The sequence below is a fragment of the Cupressus sempervirens genome, chromosome 9 (assembly GCF_028749045.1).
Source record: "Cupressus sempervirens isolate cs-2001-9-10 chromosome 9, ASM2874904v1, whole genome shotgun sequence".
Lineage (NCBI taxonomy): Eukaryota > Viridiplantae > Streptophyta > Pinopsida > Cupressales > Cupressaceae > Cupressus > Cupressus sempervirens.
Genome location: NC_143126.1, coordinates 541,187,192 through 541,205,459, shown reverse-complemented (window position 1 = coordinate 541,205,459; position 18,268 = coordinate 541,187,192). Strand labels below are relative to the sequence as shown.

General features: G+C 40.8%; 1 protein-coding gene across 2 annotated transcripts in view; it reads right to left on the bottom strand.

The window, feature by feature from the left end:
* The window catches only part of LOC149539762 (uncharacterized), a 67,895-nt gene that overhangs the window by 27,224 nt on the left and 22,403 nt on the right, over positions 1-18,268 (bottom strand). Inside the window, exons 2-3 of one of the 2 annotated variants that reach the window (XM_089800964.1) lie at positions 16,872-16,945; positions 3,266-3,365 (exon numbers count right to left, since the gene is read on the bottom strand). In XM_089800964.1, coding sequence (XP_089657090.1) covers positions 3,266-3,365; positions 16,872-16,945 — 174 coding nt within the window. The remainder of the gene's footprint in view (positions 1-3,265; positions 3,366-16,871; positions 16,946-18,268) is intronic. The other variant, XM_089800965.1, reaches the window with a different exon arrangement.

Genomic DNA, 18,268 nt, shown 5'->3' with positions numbered 1-18,268 from the left:
GCATAGAGAAAAAAATCATCAAAATCCAAAAAATCAACTCTTGCCTCTTTGAATAGAGTTGAGAAGTGTTGAGAAGAGCTCCTATAAACTCCTTGATGATCTAAATGCAAGCATATAGTTGCTCCAATGTCACAAATGCAAGCTTTTCTCATTTTCCTTTCAATTGATTGCAAAACAATGACACTCTATTTCTCTTCTTCCTCTCTCTCTCTCTCTCTTTCTTTTTCTTACAATAGTGTTATGAAAGCCCTTTTAGGGTCTTAAGGATAAAAAAGAACCAAAATTTTTTTTTTTTAAAAGTGATTTTTGATATTTTCACTTTGCCAGACGTTAACCGTCGTGGCCTAGTCAAGCAAGTCATGGCCTGGTCAAGCAAGTTGTGACCTGCGAGTCACACCTTGACCCACGAGTCAAGCGAGTCACCCTCCTTGACTCACCGAGCCCAAGTCACTAGTCATTTTGACCCGGCAAGCCCTCCCTGACTCACTGACTTAAGAGACTTGTTACTCTAATTTAAATCACGCCAAAATAATCACATTTCATTCGTGTTTAAAAAAATTTAAATCACACCAAAATAATCACATTTCATTCATGTTTAAAAAATAAAAAATATAAAAAAACCTTATTCAAGTGGTATTCCAATCCCAGAAATATGGAACAAAATGCAAAAAATGCATCTTCAAGAAATATGAGTCTCATTCCTCTAATTTAAATCACACCAAAATAATCGCATTTCATTCGTGTTTAAAATTTTTTTTTTTTTTTAAAAACCTTATTCAAGTGGTATTCCAATCCCAGAAATATGGAACAAAATGCAAAAAATGCATCTTCAAGAAAAATCATATTTAAATTGCATAAAAAGAATTACATTTAATTCATGAATAAATGACAAAAAATCACATTAAAAAAATATAACAAATTAATATTTAAATCATATAAACAAAACACATTTGAATCATGTAACAAAAACCACCTTGAAATCAGATTTGAATCACGTAACAAAAATCACATTTAAATCACACCAAAATAATCACATTTCATTTGTGTTAATTTTTTTTTTTTTAAAAGCTTACTCAAGTGGTATTCCAATCCCAGAAATATGGAACGAAATGCAAAAAATGCATCTTCTCATTATGAATTCCACGTGAACCAAACGGTTCCAGCCATATTCCAAAAACTGTTTTCTGGATTTAAATCTTCCAAAATTGTCAAATACTGGACTTTGACAATTCCAGCATTATCTAATTCCAGCAACCAAATAGGCCTTGAATAAAGTTGCACAATGAGAGATGATTGAATGAATGAAAGGATAATTTGTTGAAGTCTTTTAGGAGGTTAGGATTTTCAACATTAATGAGAGATGGAAGGATTTTACATAAAGGCAATTTATGTATCAACCCCAAAGTCAAGTGATGGAATGGAATAAAGAAAATTTAATTCTTTAAAGGGGGCAGAATTTTAGGAGCATTTAAGGAAGAACGTGTCATGCCTTTTTGGGGATTCAGATGAAAGAGACAAGGTTTGACTTTGGTTCATTAATCTTTGTACGTAGGAATGTGCACATGTTTAATGAGAAATTAAGATTAATGATTTAGGTAATTAAAGAGCAAGTGGAATTGGTAGGAATTTGCAAGTGTCTGAGGAGAGAATGGATGAGAATTGATTAGGCAAATAGAGTATTTCCCTAATGAAGGTAGGATTAAAGTGGTGTAAGTAGATGGGTAGGAAAATGCAAGTGGATGAGGACCTTATGAATTTTGAATTTTTTTTAATTCAAAATAGAAGGTTATTTAATTAAATAGAGGGGTTTATTTAATTAAATGGGATCAGGTTTTAGATACATTAGATCAATTAATTTACCTAGAAGGATTGTCAAGTAGGGGGATTAATTAAATAGGCAAGCTATTTAATTAATGCGACTCTAGATGATTAATTAAATAAATTGATTATTTAATTAATAAGACATCTATAAAATAATGAGGATTGATCATTTAATTAAACAAAGCCAAAGGTTCTTTAAATTAAATAGAATTGGGACGTTAGATAAATTAAATGAATTAATTTACCTAGGACTCTAGAAGATGCATAATTAATCAAATAAATTAATTATGTTTGGATTCGGGTGTCTACAATACTATGCCTCGGTCTGTGGCAGAGTTGTCATGAAAAAGATTACAAAATAATGACTAAATGTTTGTTTTAAAATTGTCACTATCCAAAATTTGAGCATCTAACATATTTGTATGCCAGGATGTGGAGCTTGCCATTGTTGACTTATTAGAGACACGTGACACTTCAAATGACTAGATTTCAAAGGTTTTGGAGGTTCTCCAGTGGATTAAAATGGTGTAAACCAGTTTTGAAGCTTTGGCTTACACTAGCTCACAACCATATAAGACAGGACCTCGTGCTTCCATTGATAGCTGACACTTTCAATGTTTTATTCTGTCATTAAAATGGAATTCAATTTTCCGTTTGGCTCTTTCCATAACCCTTGTAAAACCCTCTATTGGGAGTGTCAACCAATGGATGAATTGGCTGATCTATCTCCAACTTTTATGTTTTCCCTTTAGCTACACAGATCCACACTAATCTCTTGCCCAGTTCTCCTTAATTCAACTATTTTCCATTGCTTTGCAAGGAGAGAAGACTTATCTGTCTTTTTAAGAGAGCAAACTACATTAAAGCATTTTCTGGCAGCGGCAACAAACATATTTCAATGCTACATGATTTAGTGACAATAAGTGTGAAATATTTTAGCCATATTGCTAACCAGGTTTATCTTGTGCATCCAGACTTAAAATTTGAATTTGATAATGGTTGAATGGGAACAGGACCTAAGCAATTGAAAGTCTTATGGTAGAGCCACTATTCTCAAATCATCAAGATTAGAGACATCTACATATAAATGAAACTAAAATATTGGGATTTGGTTGTATGTCCACCGTTTAGGTGAAAAAGGAAAGAAAATAATTGTCTGTAGTAAAGGTAAAGTAAAAATTCAGGTAGTTGCTAATTTACAAGATATAAAATAGAAAAAGAAAGATGTACATCTCTAAAAATATCATGGGTAGAACGAGATCTATAAGGCAAATTGAAAGAAACTAAATTGAAGAGGTTAATAAATATGCGGTATTAGAAGTTACTTATATTGCACATAATTGATTCAGTAAGGCTGCTTATTTTTTTCATCTCTAACCTTTTTTTTGGATAAAAACTTACAAACATAATAAATTACAATCCTATAAGATGAAAGAATACCAACCTTGGCCCTTGCTTCTGAGAGTTGACCATGCACTATTGAGACATTGACAGCTCCTTTCTCCAACAGATTTCCATCTTCAATTACCCTTGTAATACCATAACTGCATCACCCATCCATTTAGTCGAGCAATATCAATGTATGTTTCCACATTCTAAAGAATGGTACACTTTGCATCCTAATGGCAAGAGAGAACGCATATACTTATAGTATGATGAAAGAATTTACATCATAAGGGGGATACAACACATTCCATTTGGATTCAATAAAACAACCTACGAAATGATACACATAAAAAATGTACAGTATGAATATGGTTTTCAAGCTTGTGAAAAATTTGAAGCAATTGACAATAAACTATTTTTAAAAACTACAAAAATACTTGCCTCTCACAAAAAAAAGTCCAATTATATTTGAATTCATGGACAATATTCTCCTAAGGGAAGGTAGGAAAGTTTGTTTGTAAGAATGATCCATATGCAAAAATAAAAAAATATACATGATTTCTTGGAGCCGTCTTTTTTTATGACTTTCTACATCAAAGCAATGTCAATAAGACTTATGAAAATGTCAGAGAGAATAATCATTTTTGTTTTTACCCAAATACAAAACAATAAATGAGTAAATAGGTGGGCTGTTAGCTTACTCAATTCCCAAATATACAACAAGAAATAGAAAAAAATTTACATGAAAACAAAATTCAAATTAGCCATGTTAATAAAAGAACTTGGAAGGAAAAAAGGCAATCTTATGTCATCAAATTCAAGTCAGCTAATAGATGCCACTAGAAAACTAACAAACTGGAGAGTAAGCAAGAGTAGGCATGGGTGGTAGGTGGATAGAAAGTTGAACAAAATTGCATATTGCGAAAAAAAATGGGCATCGCTTAAGGAAGATTCAGAAGAGAGAGGCTTTGTGTATTTTGCAATCTCAAGTTCTAGTGACATACAAGCAAGATATGGCAACACATTAGAGGTAAACATAACATCTGAATTAAATGAAGAGTTGAGAATAGAAAAAGGAAGGGAAATTCCTTATCAAGACCAACAACAGAAGAACTACCTGTAGAAAGAAATATTGAACTGTAATATGCAGCCCAGATTTGCCTTTGTTTTTGTTTCCCACTTTGAAAGATGTTTTGCGATTGTTTTGGAATGATAAACAAACTGCAATAATAAATTAACTTGCGGCATATTAACTCAAAAATTTGACAAAACTCATAAATCCATAAAACTGAAAAGTCGAGATTTTATTTCTGATCTAAAAATACATTTTTCCCACAAGTTAGAGCAACATGGATCATTAAATAGCATAAAATATTTGATTCAAACACACCTGTTTACCGTAGAGGTAAAGTAAATGAACGCATCTAGACGACAATGGAACATGAACAGCAAAATTATATTCGCATATGCCAGACATACATTATGCTTCATAAGATGAATTAGTTGAAGATGATTTACAATGATCCCAGACGGGATATAAATACCATCCGCCGAACCTTCCCGGAGGAGTCCGTCGGCTATAGAAACACCGCCGGGACCATCCAGTCGGCTGACACCATCCCCCCCAAAAAAGAAAAGTCGTCTCCTGACGACTAACAAAATATCTGAGACAAATTAACAAACAAAATACATTAACAAACTAATTACAACAAGATAAATCCGCTTCTGTCACATCACTTCCACATTCATCCCGTGCCTGTAGCCTTTGCTAACACAACACTGCCTCCTTAATGAAGCTGACCTTGATAGCCACCTGTGCTGCTTTCTCTATTTTCAATTCCTCGGTACCCTGAGCCAAGTGTTGCTGCACTGCCTCCAACTGGATGATTAGCTCCTCCCGAGCTCTCTACGCATCCACCAAGACAGCCTCCCGACCAACACCTACTCCCAATGCCTCTGGTACACAAAAAGTCCATCCCTGCAGCAACTTCAACTCTTCTCAACTGGTCAGACTCCCACGACTAATATCTACAACTAGGGGTCCAGGGGGCAACGCCCCCAGCGGGGTCGAGACTCAGAAAGTGTCGTCAGTAGAAATTGTGTATCAGCCGACGGGTCCCTTCGGAAAGGTTCTTGTTATGTAGCCGACGGGTCCCTTCAGGAAAGTTCTTGTATGTAGCTGATGGGTCCCTTCAGGAAGGTTCTTGTTATGTAGCCGACGGACCCCTTCGGGAAGGTTCTTCGGAAAGTATTTATACACCCTTTGGATTATTGTAAATCATCATGGAAGCATAATATAATGTAATGTTTTGGCATATGCGAATAATCTAAGGTGTTCTGTTGTTCGTGTTTCCATTATCTGTATGCATTGATTTATTTTACCCATACGGTAAACATTTGGCGTCGTTGCCCGATGGACCTGGAACAAAGGTTGGAATGAAATCTGATGCCGAATCAGCTAAATAAAAATAAGAACACGATGAAGGACAAGGATGAAATACGCACAGCTCAGGATAATCTAATTCTGGCACAGCAGGCAGAGCGCCAAAGAAGATTCCAAAAGATTGCCGACGAAAACAAGAGCGTGGAAGGATTGTTGAAGGAGACTCGACAATGGCTTGATTTGGTGGAAGAAGCGAGGGAGGAGTTTTTGAACCTGCATACGCCACGGGAAGAGAATCCTGACGGAAGGAGATCGACTCGCACGGCTTGAAGTGCCGAAAGAGCACGAGCGTGGAGTGACCTCTTCGTCCGAGATATACTTCCGGAATGAACAGCTTCGGTTGACGAAACCTCTTCTTCACCAAACAGCGCGAAAGTCGAAAATAGCGTGGGTGTAGAAAACAGTGTGGGTGTACAAAACAGTACGAGTGTAGAAAACAGCGCGGGTGTTCAAAACAGTGCAGGTGTGCAGAACAACGCGGGTGTTCAAAACAGCACGGGAACTCAGAACAGCGCGGGTGTTCAGAATAGCGCAGTTAAACAACAAAACCCTCAACATACAATGATAATGGCAGGTCCAAAAGAAAAGTTGTCTAAATTTGATGGTGAAGGAGCCGCCGATCCGATTCAACATTATAAAACATGTGAAACGATCTGGAGAGCAAATGGCATAACAGATACGAACGAATGGGTCTGACAGTTTCCAACCACCCTACGGGGTGTTGCGATTGATTGGTTTACTGACACAGATCCGCAGAAGTTAAACACTTGGGATAATATTAAGGAGGAGTTTTGTGCAGAATTTCAAATATTGCGCAATGATAATGAAATCGTCGCCGAGATATTCAATACCAAGCAAAAGAAGAATGAAACAATACGGGTCTTCGCTAGGAGGTTGAAAGACTTAATCAATAAAATGGAGAATAAGCTAGCAGATGGGCTCCAGAAAAGATGGTTCATTGAAGGCCTTCACCCCAAGCTGCGGAAAAAGATGAAGATCGTGCCACCATCGACATATATTGAAGCATACAATCGAGCATTGAACCTCGAAAGTGAACAGAAGACAAAGAAGAAGAAAAAGACCAGCTCATCTGATTCAGATGACGACGAACCTTCAGAAGAAGATAGCAGCGATGATGAAGGCAGCAGCAAGAAAGTTCGTGCTCTTCAAAAGGACATGTTGTGGATGATGAAGGAGTTCAAAAACATGAACAAGGAGACTAAGGGAAATGACCTATGGTGCACAGAATGCAAGAAAGAAGGCCATACGAAGGGATCATGCCCGAAAGACCAATTTTGTGAGATTTGCCAGATTATGGGACACTCGGTAAAGGAATGCCCTTTCAATTTGAAAACAAGAACATCGCAGCAAGTGCTTCTGACACAGGAGGCATCCCCATCAGGAGGGAGTGGGAACACCAGTACGGATGGTGCCACATCAGGTGGATATAGAAATAATCGGCGCTATCAGAACAACAACAACAATGGCGGCAACAACAATAATGGCGGGAGAAGTCGAATCCAGTATGATGCGAATGGTCGGCCGATAGTCCAATGCCGCACATGCAATCTGTGGGGTCACTTCGCCCGAGAGTGCACAACGACAAATACACCAAAGTTGCTATGCCGATGGTGTGGACCTGGCGATCATGACGATGCTAAGTGCCCGAAGTCCGGAGTAAACTTGATTACTGTTGGGACGGACAAGGAAGAAGTTCTGGCTATCACTCGGAAGTAGGTGAAGCTCTACCCTGATCCGACGGAGGAAAAGAAGAGACCGGAGGAAGCCCGTGCAGAGATCCAGAGAGCAACGCAGGAAGAAACGACACACTTGAAGGACACACCGGGTACCTCTATATGGAACTGCGCAGAACAAAATATTGTACGGCAAACATTACAGGCCGAGGTACCCATCAAGATAAATGATTTATTGCTCACTATGCCTCAACTCCGTATGGTACTCACGAGTATAGTCCCGATTGCTAAGCAACCAGTAGAGCAAGAAAAGGAGAAACAAGGGGGCGCAAGTGCAGAAGACCCGATGCTGTTAGCTCTTTCATCCAGACGCTATCCGGCAGTTGTCGAAATGGGCATTCTCAGAACTGTGCTAACAAACACGATCGTAGACAGAGGATCTTGGGTCAATGTCCTACCAGAGGATACTTGGAAAAAGTTGGGACAGTCGACATTGTGGCCACCTACCTTCCAGTTGTTAATAGTCGATCAACATGGAATCAAGCCATCGAGAATACTCACAGCGCAACCAGTGACGATTGGAACATAACCATTCCTGTTGGACTTTGTCATGATTCCCCTAAGGCGGAAAGGGTACGATGCTATTCTAGGTCGGGGGTGGCTGATACAAGCCAAGGCAAAGCACGATTGGAAGAAAAATACTTTATCACTCGAAAGCAAAGGCCGAAAGTATGTCATCAATCTGCACACTCAAATGGTTGGGGAAGAAGCCCTATCGTCAGATTCCGAAGGAGAAGAGGATGAAAAGGGGCAGAGTATGGAACTAGATCAGGAGGGAGTTCTACGACTCGAAGGAGATGACGATTTGGATTTAGTAAATGGTCTCTACCATTGGCAGATAGAGGACTATGAATTGTTTCAGAGCTGCAAGGTACTGACAATAGAAGGACATAGTACTGATGAATTTCCAAAGGAGTTCACCGAAATGAAGGGGATACGTCACTCGATGTGACCCTGGCACATAAGTTCACTGAAGGGGAACCCATCAAATACAATGAAGTCACATTGCAGACCATGAATTTGGGAGACGAAGCCGAACCACGGAACATACTGGTGGGGGACAACTGGGACCCAATACTAAAGGCAGCAACATTCAAGATATTTTTAGAGTATAAGGATGTGTTTGCATGGACGTACAAGGACCTGAAAGGAGTACCGTCGGAGTTGTGTGTGCACTGCATTCAGTTGATCGAACGAGCAGTACCTGTACGGAAGTAGCCCTACAGAATGAACAAAAATTATGCGGCACGAGTTACGAAGGAAATCAATCGGATTTTAGAGGCCGGCATTATTTTCAAGGTGCAGACCAGTGAATGGGTATCCCCGATAGTGATCTCACTGAAGGACTCCACTCAGATCCGAATATGTGTCGATTTCAGATGCTTGAATGCAATCACCATCAAGGATTCGTTCCCGATCCCATTCAAAGACAACATCTTGGAGGAGGTAGCGGGACACGAGATCTACTCATTTATGGATGGTTTTTTCGGTTACAATCAGATTTCAATCGTAGAGGAGGATAAGATGAAGACGACATTTGTCGTAGAAGATGGGGTGTATGCCTATAATCGGATGTCATTCGGTCTGTGCAATGCGCCTGCGACATTTCAGCAGATCATACTACACATTTTTGATAAGATGTCCATTGGAAACTTCAAGGCATTTTTGGATGATTGGTCAGTGTTCAGTGCGGAGGACAAACATCTAACAGCATTAGGCGAGTGTATGGAACGGCGCCGACGTGCACGCCCGGCCCTGAACCCGAAGAAGTGTAGATTTATGGTTCCGCAGGGAAGGTTGCTCGGACACATAGTTTATAAGGAGGGACTGAAGAAAGATCCGAACAAAGTGCGAGTCATATTGGAGATGCAGCCGTCCACAAATGTGACAAAGGTAAAATCTTTCCTTGGGCATATAGGTTATTACAGGCGTTTCAACAAAAATTTTGCCAAGGTAGCATATCCGTTGGATAGGTTAACTTGCAAGATAGAATCGTTCAGATGGGAGAGGGAACAGGATGAAGCATTTGAAGGACTCAAAGTACGATTGGCTACAACACCTATTTTGGCATACCCGGATTGGAATAAGGAGTTTCATGTGCATGTTGATGCATCGAACTATGCGATCAGAGCAACTCTCGCGCAAACAGGAAGCCACGGTTTGGATCACCCGATCTACTTCACCAGTCGGTTGCTATCAAAAGCCGAACAAAATTATAGTATGACCAAACGGGAAGCATTAGGGATGGTCTACACTGTGTAGAAATTCCGACATTACTTGCTAGCTACTCCGTTCGTGTTATATGTCGACCATCAGGCCCTATTGTATATGATCAACAAACCAGTCATCCAAGGAAGAATCAGCCGATGGTTATTTCTGCTTCAGGAGTTTACCTTCAAGATTATTGTGCAGCTGAGGAAGAAACATGTTACCGCAGATCACCTGTCAAGAATCAAAATAGGGGAACCGACAGATGGAGTGAACGATGACTTTCCCAATGCGCAGTTGTTTCAGATCGCAATAGTGTCGGCATGGTAAAGGAGCATTGGAGAATACCTGTCCACAGGATAGTTTCCGAGTGAGATGTCACCAAATGAAAGGCGTAAGTTAATAATCAGGAGCCGTACCTTCCAGTTGATCAACGAACTACTCTACAAAATGGGACCAGATCACATTTTACGACAATGTGTGTTAGAGGAAGAAATACCGCGGGTACTCAAGGAAGCACATGAGGGTCCAGCAGGAGGGCCTATGGGACCTGATACCATTGCACGGAAGATATTGCTCGTAGGACTATGGTGGCCGACGGTGTACAACGACGCATGGGAATGGGTCGTCAAATGCGACACTTGCCAACGAGCCGGGAAGCCACTCAAGAGAGACTTCATGCCACTATACCCATCACACGCTCAGGAACTCTTTGAAAGGTGGGGGTTGGATTTCATTGGACCTCTGAAGGTGAGCAAAATTAGGAGGTGTCGATACATCGTCGTCGCGATAGAGTACTTGACCAAATGGGTGGAGGCAAGCGCACTACCAGATAACTCAGCAGTAAGTACAGCAAAGTTTATTTATGAACAAATTATTACTAGGTACGGGATCCCATTGCAGTTGACGAGTGATAGAGGAGGACATTTTGTAAATCATGTTATCCGCCTACTCACCACAGAGTTCAAAATTTATCATTCGTTATCAACCCCGTGCTACCCAAGAGCAAACGGACAAGCCAAAGCTACCAACAAAATCCTGGTATCAATTATATACAAATCCTGTGCAATCGAAGGGGAGGATTGGGAGGAGAAATTACCTTCTGCTCTGTGGGCTTACCGTACGGCATATAAAGTTACAACAGGACACGTCGTAGTTCGGATAGGAGGCTGTAGTACTAGCAGAATTCATGATACCAAGCCTGCCGATAGCACTAGAAAACAAGTTGGGCGACATGGAAAGCTTAAGGGAGCGGTTGTACAAATTGAACAGGTTGGAGGAGAAGCGATTATTAGCACAGTGGGCCATTGAAGTAACGCAGAATAGGCGAAAGGCATGGCACGATAAGCACCTGAAACTAAATAGGTTTCAGCACGGACAGTGGGTATTGAAATATGACGGTCAAAATGAGATCAAGTCGGGCAAGTTCAAAGTTAAGTGGGTCGGGCCGTATCAGATCTGGGAAGTAGGGGACAATGGAGCAATAAAATTATGGACTTTGGATAGACAGGAAGTGCCTCAGGCAGTGAATGGCTCGAAGCTAAAGGTATACCACGGCCGAAAGACTTCTGTGTCACAGAATGACCTTCGGGCGACCCCTTCGTCATTGCACACTGACGATGACGACAGTCGAAGGGAAAACTAACTTTGCTATATACACAAAAAAAAAAAAAAAAAACCGTACGAATTTGTAAGTACAAATTTTCAACTTGTTCACCGTACGGTTTCTAGAAGCAGTGTACGGTTTTTGGAGGATACGTATTGAAAAGTCACAATTGGACCACTATACGAATTTCTTAAATCTAGAAGTGTACGGATTTTTTCCACCTGCTCACCGAATGGTTTTTGGAGGCACTGTACGATTTTCAAAGGATGCATATTATAAATCACTGAACGGGTTTTGGAGGTTGCATATTATAAAGTCTCAAAGCACATTATAAAGTATGGAAGCGTTGATTGTTGTACACAAATTGGGAGCCATTTCAAGCCACCGCTGTGTACGGGTTTTCAAAATGAGGATGTTGCTGTAGCGTTTTTTCATGCATATAGGGTCTTGTGCGGAGAATCCATGGGTACCGTAGACAGAAGTTTATATGTAAAATTGATGAGCTCTAATCTTAAGCTGCGAAGGCGAAACTTATATAAAAGAATAATCAGAGCCCTCTTTGACGTCGAGCCTGTGCTAGTGTAGAAGCTGCCTAAGGGGTTCTTGATTGCTAAAGATTATACGAATCCCACACAGACAAGGCCAGGCACCGTTGCCTTGTGAAGAGATCTGCAATTTGTGCATATCAGCTCCAACAAAAATCAGAGTAAAATCCCAACAGCCCACCAATCCATGGTATTCACCCTCTGCAACCTCGGGTGCCAAGTATTCATATGTTCCCACCATTGACATTGTATTCTGTCTGCATCTTTGACAAAGAAGCAAACGCACTTATATTCAAGCCTGAGCGATATTTCAGTGCTTGGAAGCCTTGGCGGAATTCCCTTGTTCAATTTTAGTTGATCTGATTGATTCTTGCAGGTCTTGTTTTGCTACAAGATAATTGGGTTGCTGGAAACGTGAGTGGAAGAATCCATGTGCAATCGGCAGGTTTTGTCACAACTTTGAAGTCGTACAAATTTTTCAAGCTTCTCCTGCGTGTACAAATTGTGAAAATCATTACAGGGGTTGCAATTTACCGTACATGTTAAAAGTCTTTCCCACCCAACGGATTTTTGGGCAGCCACTCTACAGACTTGTGCTCTTTCTGCTGTACGGGTCTGTTATTGAATTTTAACTTCTTTGGCGTACGGAATCTTCTCTCCCTTCTATACAGATTGGAAAAAAAAAACACATTACTATACACATTTTCGAAGAGAATTCTCCACCGTACAGATTTGGAAGACCGTTAGAAAAAGACAAAGATATAACTAATGGAGTCTGTAGGCAAACGGAAGTGGAAAAAACAACTAACACAGTCTGGAGTTGTAGAGGGCAGGAGCATGGCGGGTGCAGGTAACCAGAATGAAGGCTCGAGCACCAACAAAGAGAAGCGTAAGACTACAGCACCTGCAGTAGCTGAAGTCACGCCACAAACTATACAATTTGAAGGGTTGAGTGGAACGGATTGCCGGAAATGGTGGAAAGAAACCCCTAATAATCATCCAATAAAAGCAAGCATCAGGCGAGCACAAGTGGAATGGGCCATTCGGATGCCTGTTTTTTGCATTCGAGATTATTAAGGGTATCTACGTGCCATGGTTGAGACATATGGCAGAGCTTCTCGGAGGAGCACATTTCAATATCTGGGGAGGAACTTGGTGGTCTTATTCAAGGCAGCCGATTTCACACGTGTTTTTGGCATTCCAGGGCCGCAGGGCAAAAAGGTTCAGCCGAAGAAAATTCCTAAGGATGGAAAGCTATTTTTAATCAGATTAGTATGTGGAGATTTGACTGAAGCAGAGTAGGCGGCATTAGCTGAGACATCGAAGGGAAGGGGTTTAAAGAAAACTAACATTCAGGAGGGGCCATGGCGATGTCTGATGGACTTGGTCAAGAGCAGGCTCACGGGATCCTCTAGGGCATCCGATATCTCATTTCCGCAGGTGTCCATGATGAACGAAATAATGACTAAGAAAGTGTACGATTGGGCGTCTATGCTGGCTGAGTTGATGCATGAGTTTATGACTCTCCAGCACAAGACCACCTATATGCCCCACTACGAGATTGACCTCTTCCTTGATGCAGCAGCACGGATGATCCCAATGGATGAGTTAGAGGATAAGCCTAGACCACTTGCTCCGGGAGAACCTCCTATCATGCGGTGGAAGCACTTGGATACAACCACTGGGCAGAAGGGTTCTGCAAGCCAAAAGAGGCCTCGGATCGACATGGCAAGTGATACGGACAGTGACCGCCAAGAGACATCTTCTAAGGAGGACAGTGTGGAGGAAGAAGAAGGGGAAGGTGAGGATGATGAGGAGGTTCAGGTTGTCACGGCTACCCCCTTATTGTTTCCGCACACTACAGTTCCTGTGACTTCTGGGTTGTGTCAGGAGGTCTACACATGGCTCGCATTCCTGGGTTTGGGCAGACACGGCGACCAACATTGATGAATGGTGTATCCCAGGCAATCACACTAGCCGCACCGTGGCAAAACGGGGTACGGCCTTCTCCTGTCCGGCTGGGAGTTGGATTTGCTGTAGGCTTTTCTCAGCTGACAGCAACTGTCACCCGAGAGACTTCTTCAGCCCCTGCTGAAGCACTTTCAATAGCAGCACCCGTGGCACCTGCTATATCTCAGCCAACAGCAGTAGTTACCGTAGCACAGTTAGCAGAAGTTCGGGAACCTTCAATAGAGAACGTACCAAAGGAAGGAATGCAGGAGGAGTGCACGGACCCAACGCAGTCCGAACGACCGGAGGTGATGGATAGAGCTAGTGTTTTTCTGAGGCAACAGTTCCGACTCGTTCCTGACACGTGTGGCCCGTCCATTCAGTCTCCCAGATATTCTGGAGTAGCACCTGCAGTACCAGAGCCTCAGCCTCAGGAGCAAGGAATGCCACAAGCCGTGTTGCGCCGTCAGCAGAGGAGACCGGCTGTGGGCATGGGTTCCCTTGATGACGAGGCAAATAGTGATGCAGAATGGTCATTGGAAGGCTTCGCCAAGGAGGATTACGGGTCGGATGAGGACAGGTGCAGGGACTACCTCAGGACTATGAAGTCTGCATTGAAGAAGGGGCATGATGTGGCGATTTAGGCTCTGACTTGGCGGAGGGAGTGGCATTTGATCCGAGCGTATATTCGTGGGGTTTGTCCTTAGCAATTTCAGACTTGTTTTGTGGATAGAGGTTGGCCGGTGGTTGAGACACCAAAGATGTTGGCAGATTGGGCCACTGAGCCAGAGTTGGGACCGGGTGACACTCCACTGATGAAGCTGGCACATGAGATCGTGGGATTGTACAAAGAGGTTTACTATGCTCGGCAACGCACGAAGGCAGATAGGGCAGCGGACAGTGTTGCAACTCAGAGATCCCTAACAGTTGAGAAAGAGGCAAGAGAAAAGTTAGCCGCCGACTTGGCCGACCAGCAGGCAACATGAGCAGCAAAGCGGGCAGCACTATTGAGGGATATGGCAGCAGTTGTACAGGATAGGGACGCGGCTATCCAGGATAAAGATGCGGCGGAGCATGAGTTGCAGTTGGCCAGGAGACAGGCTATGGATGTCACGTTTCTACTGAAGGAGGCCGTAGAGGTTAATTCACAGATTCAGACAGATCTGCGCATCCAGACAGACCAGGTGTATGAGTTACGTTGTTAACAAGACTCTTCTGGGACACCTCCTTCTCTCTAGTATTTCTTTTATTGTTTGTGGGTTGTCTCCTAATTTTGTTAGTCGTCAGGAGACAACTTTTCTTTTTGGGGGGGATAATGTCGTCGGTAGAAATTGTGTATCAGCTGATGGGTCCCTTCGGAAAGGTTCTTGTTATGTAGCCGACAGGTCCCTTTAGGAAAGTTCTTGTTATGTAGCCGACGGGTCCCTTCGGGAAGGTTCTTGTTATGTAGCCGACGGACCCCTTTAGGAAGGTTCTTTGGAAAGTATTTATACACCCTTCAGATTATTGTAAATCATCATGGAAGCATAATATAATGTAATGTTCTAGCATATGCAAATAATCTAAGGAGTTCTGCTATTCATGTTTCCATTATCTGTATGCATTGATTTATTTTACCCATACGGTAAACAGAAAGTACAGCATTGAAATAGCTTGATTTGTTCATGAAATTCACAAACTATCATACCTGAAAAGGACACCAAACTACAAAAAACTCCAGCAATGATATAGTACATTATAACAATTTAGTTTCCCATCCTAGCCCTCCCAAACTGCTGAAGAAAACATCAAAACCATAGGCAGCCAGCTCTAGTAAGCTCACATATCTCCTCAACAAAGCACAACAAGATATGAATGAACACTAAACCCTCCTCTTAATCTTCTTCAATCCGCCTCTAACAACCTGATATGCAATAAGCCTTTGCAAACTGAAATGAAACTCCAAAAAATGATCAACAATGACCTTTGAGATGAGATCACCAAGATATCCTTTAAATTGTGTCTAGCAACAACGTAGAGAATGTTCCATATAAGAGATTCATCCAAAAACACCTTGAGCTGAACCGAGTCCAACACTAGAGCCACATAGGGTTTTTCTTAGAGAGAAATATCAGAAATAATAAACTCAATATACCAAATGAGCTCGCACTTCCCCTTTTTATAAGACTTTTAAAGAGTTTTAGTGTAGATATCCTTTAAATTGTGTCTTGCAACAAAGTAGAGAATGTTGCCTATAAGGCATTTCATCCAAAAAACCTTGAGCTGAACCCAGTCCAACTCTAGAGCCACAAAGGGTTTTTCTTAGAGAGAAATATCAGAAATAATAAACTCAACATACGAAATGAGTTCACACTTCCCCTTTTTATAAGACTTGTTAGAGTTTTAGTGTAATGTCCCCGATATTATTAAATAATTTAATTTAATAATTTTGTATGTATGGCCCCAAAATCAACTTTATTATCTCCCAAGCTCTTTTTTATTTTATTGTTAGTAGTGTGTCAGTCATGTCAACACTTTTTGTAGTCCTTCAGGAAGTTTCCACAAAGCCGTATTTAAGGTCCGGTTAGTTGTTGTAGGTATGTGAATTTGATCTTTCTCTTTGTATGTGTGAATTCCTATTGGAGTTCAGTTGTCTATCATTTCAAAGGTGACAGATCCTCCCTACTTGGCATCTGCAGTTTTGGTGGGAGTAACTCCTCACCCTACTCTACTTCGTTCTTAGTCTGAGATTGTTGTAATCTGAAGTGTTATCATTATTGAATATAATTTCTCCTTGCATCTCCACACTGGTGTCTTAGTGTGTTAATAAGAAATTACACAATGACATTTGTTTCCGTCCAAGATATTCTCGGCTTTGGCCTTAACTACAACTAGTAGGAAATTTTAAAGGTGCAAAACTGTTATGTCCCAAGAGATAATCCTAGCAAGTAGGTAATTTTGGGGAGACATATTATACCCTCATCATGTCATCCTAGTTATATGTGAAAACCAAAATCTCAAAATGAGGATAGTTCCATATGAAAAGATATAAGTGTAACATGATAGACAACTACCATACAAATGTAAAATCAAGTACTAATAAACATAATGCAAAATTACAAATAAGAACTCCACATCTATGAAAATTGTCTTGTACAATATTAGGATGGAACACTCACCCATTTGATGGATCTTGTCCTCTTAACCATTTATCAGCACAAAATGATCTACTACTTCCATCAACTACAGTCACCTGCAAATATTCAAAGAGAAATTGCATTTGAATAACATTTGTAAGACCTAGAAAATTGAACTAATATTAACAATAACTATGAATTGCACATCGTTCAAATATTTTCTCATGATTTTATATAACTAGATTTGTATAATAATATAAGATTTTTTTTGCTAATGATGCTTGATCCATTTCATTGTTCTCATTCTTCAAGCATCACTTACAAGGAAATGGTGCTTTAAAATATAAATTTGGTTAGAAGAAACAATATGCCACTCCAATTTGACATGGATAGCTGTCAATGACTAAAACCCAAATTCACAACAATTCTTATCTCTGCAAAACAAGAACTGAACTCGTACATGTCAAAGCGTGGGGAACATCGTAATTTGGTGAAAATGTTGATAAATTACAAGGACAAGCATCAACAATGAATGATTTCAACTCCAAATTAGTTGGTTTGACCAAGATCATGTCAGACAAGAAAAATTACAAATTCAAAGGTCAAAAATAACATAGACAATCTACTTCCATTCTTGATCTTGATCTAGCTCTATGGACATTAATAAAGTTATCTTATCTTATCTATGGAAATTGATGCATGATTTATAGTTTTTCTATTAAACTATTAATCTTTCCTTGGTTGTATTTAATTTGAGATATTCCTTTGGAATCCTTTCATGTAATTTGTCCTCCAATACAAGAGTGAGGGCATGTCATTTCTTTAAATCTCCTTTATTAAGGAATATTATTTTATCTTCAAGAGGATGTTGTCACATTGCACACACATTATGAATGGTGGCATTCATAGATTTGTGATTTACTTTGTAACTTCTCTCCTTGTCTCTATTTAAGAGATGCCTTTGCCTTGACATGTATCTTCCCTCTCCCACGATGCAATGAACCCTAACACCCTCTTTGTTGACACAATTGCTCCCGACGTCATTTTTGTCTATGACCATGACGCCTACAATACTTGGATGCTGGCTTAAGCTTATTTGGGCATTATTGTCCCCCGCATGGGTACTTGTAGGTTTGTTTTTTCGTGGTTTTTTTTGTCAGGGCTTCCTTGCTTTCTTCTTACATCATGTTTCGCAGTGTTCTGTCATGGCTTCCTTCCTAGGAAGTGTTCATGTCTCCTTACCTTCGCTCGGCTAGGCTTGTTCAAAGCATTGCTTTGCCCATCAACCTCCTTGGTGATGGGTTGTTATGGTGCTCTCTCTCTAGTCCAATACAAGAGTGCCTCCTGTTTCTACAGTTTTTGCCCGCATGGTTATTGCATCCACAACTTTCCTGCAGGAGTTTTTTCTCATTCCTTGGTGGTCCATCTTGCTCTTGTTC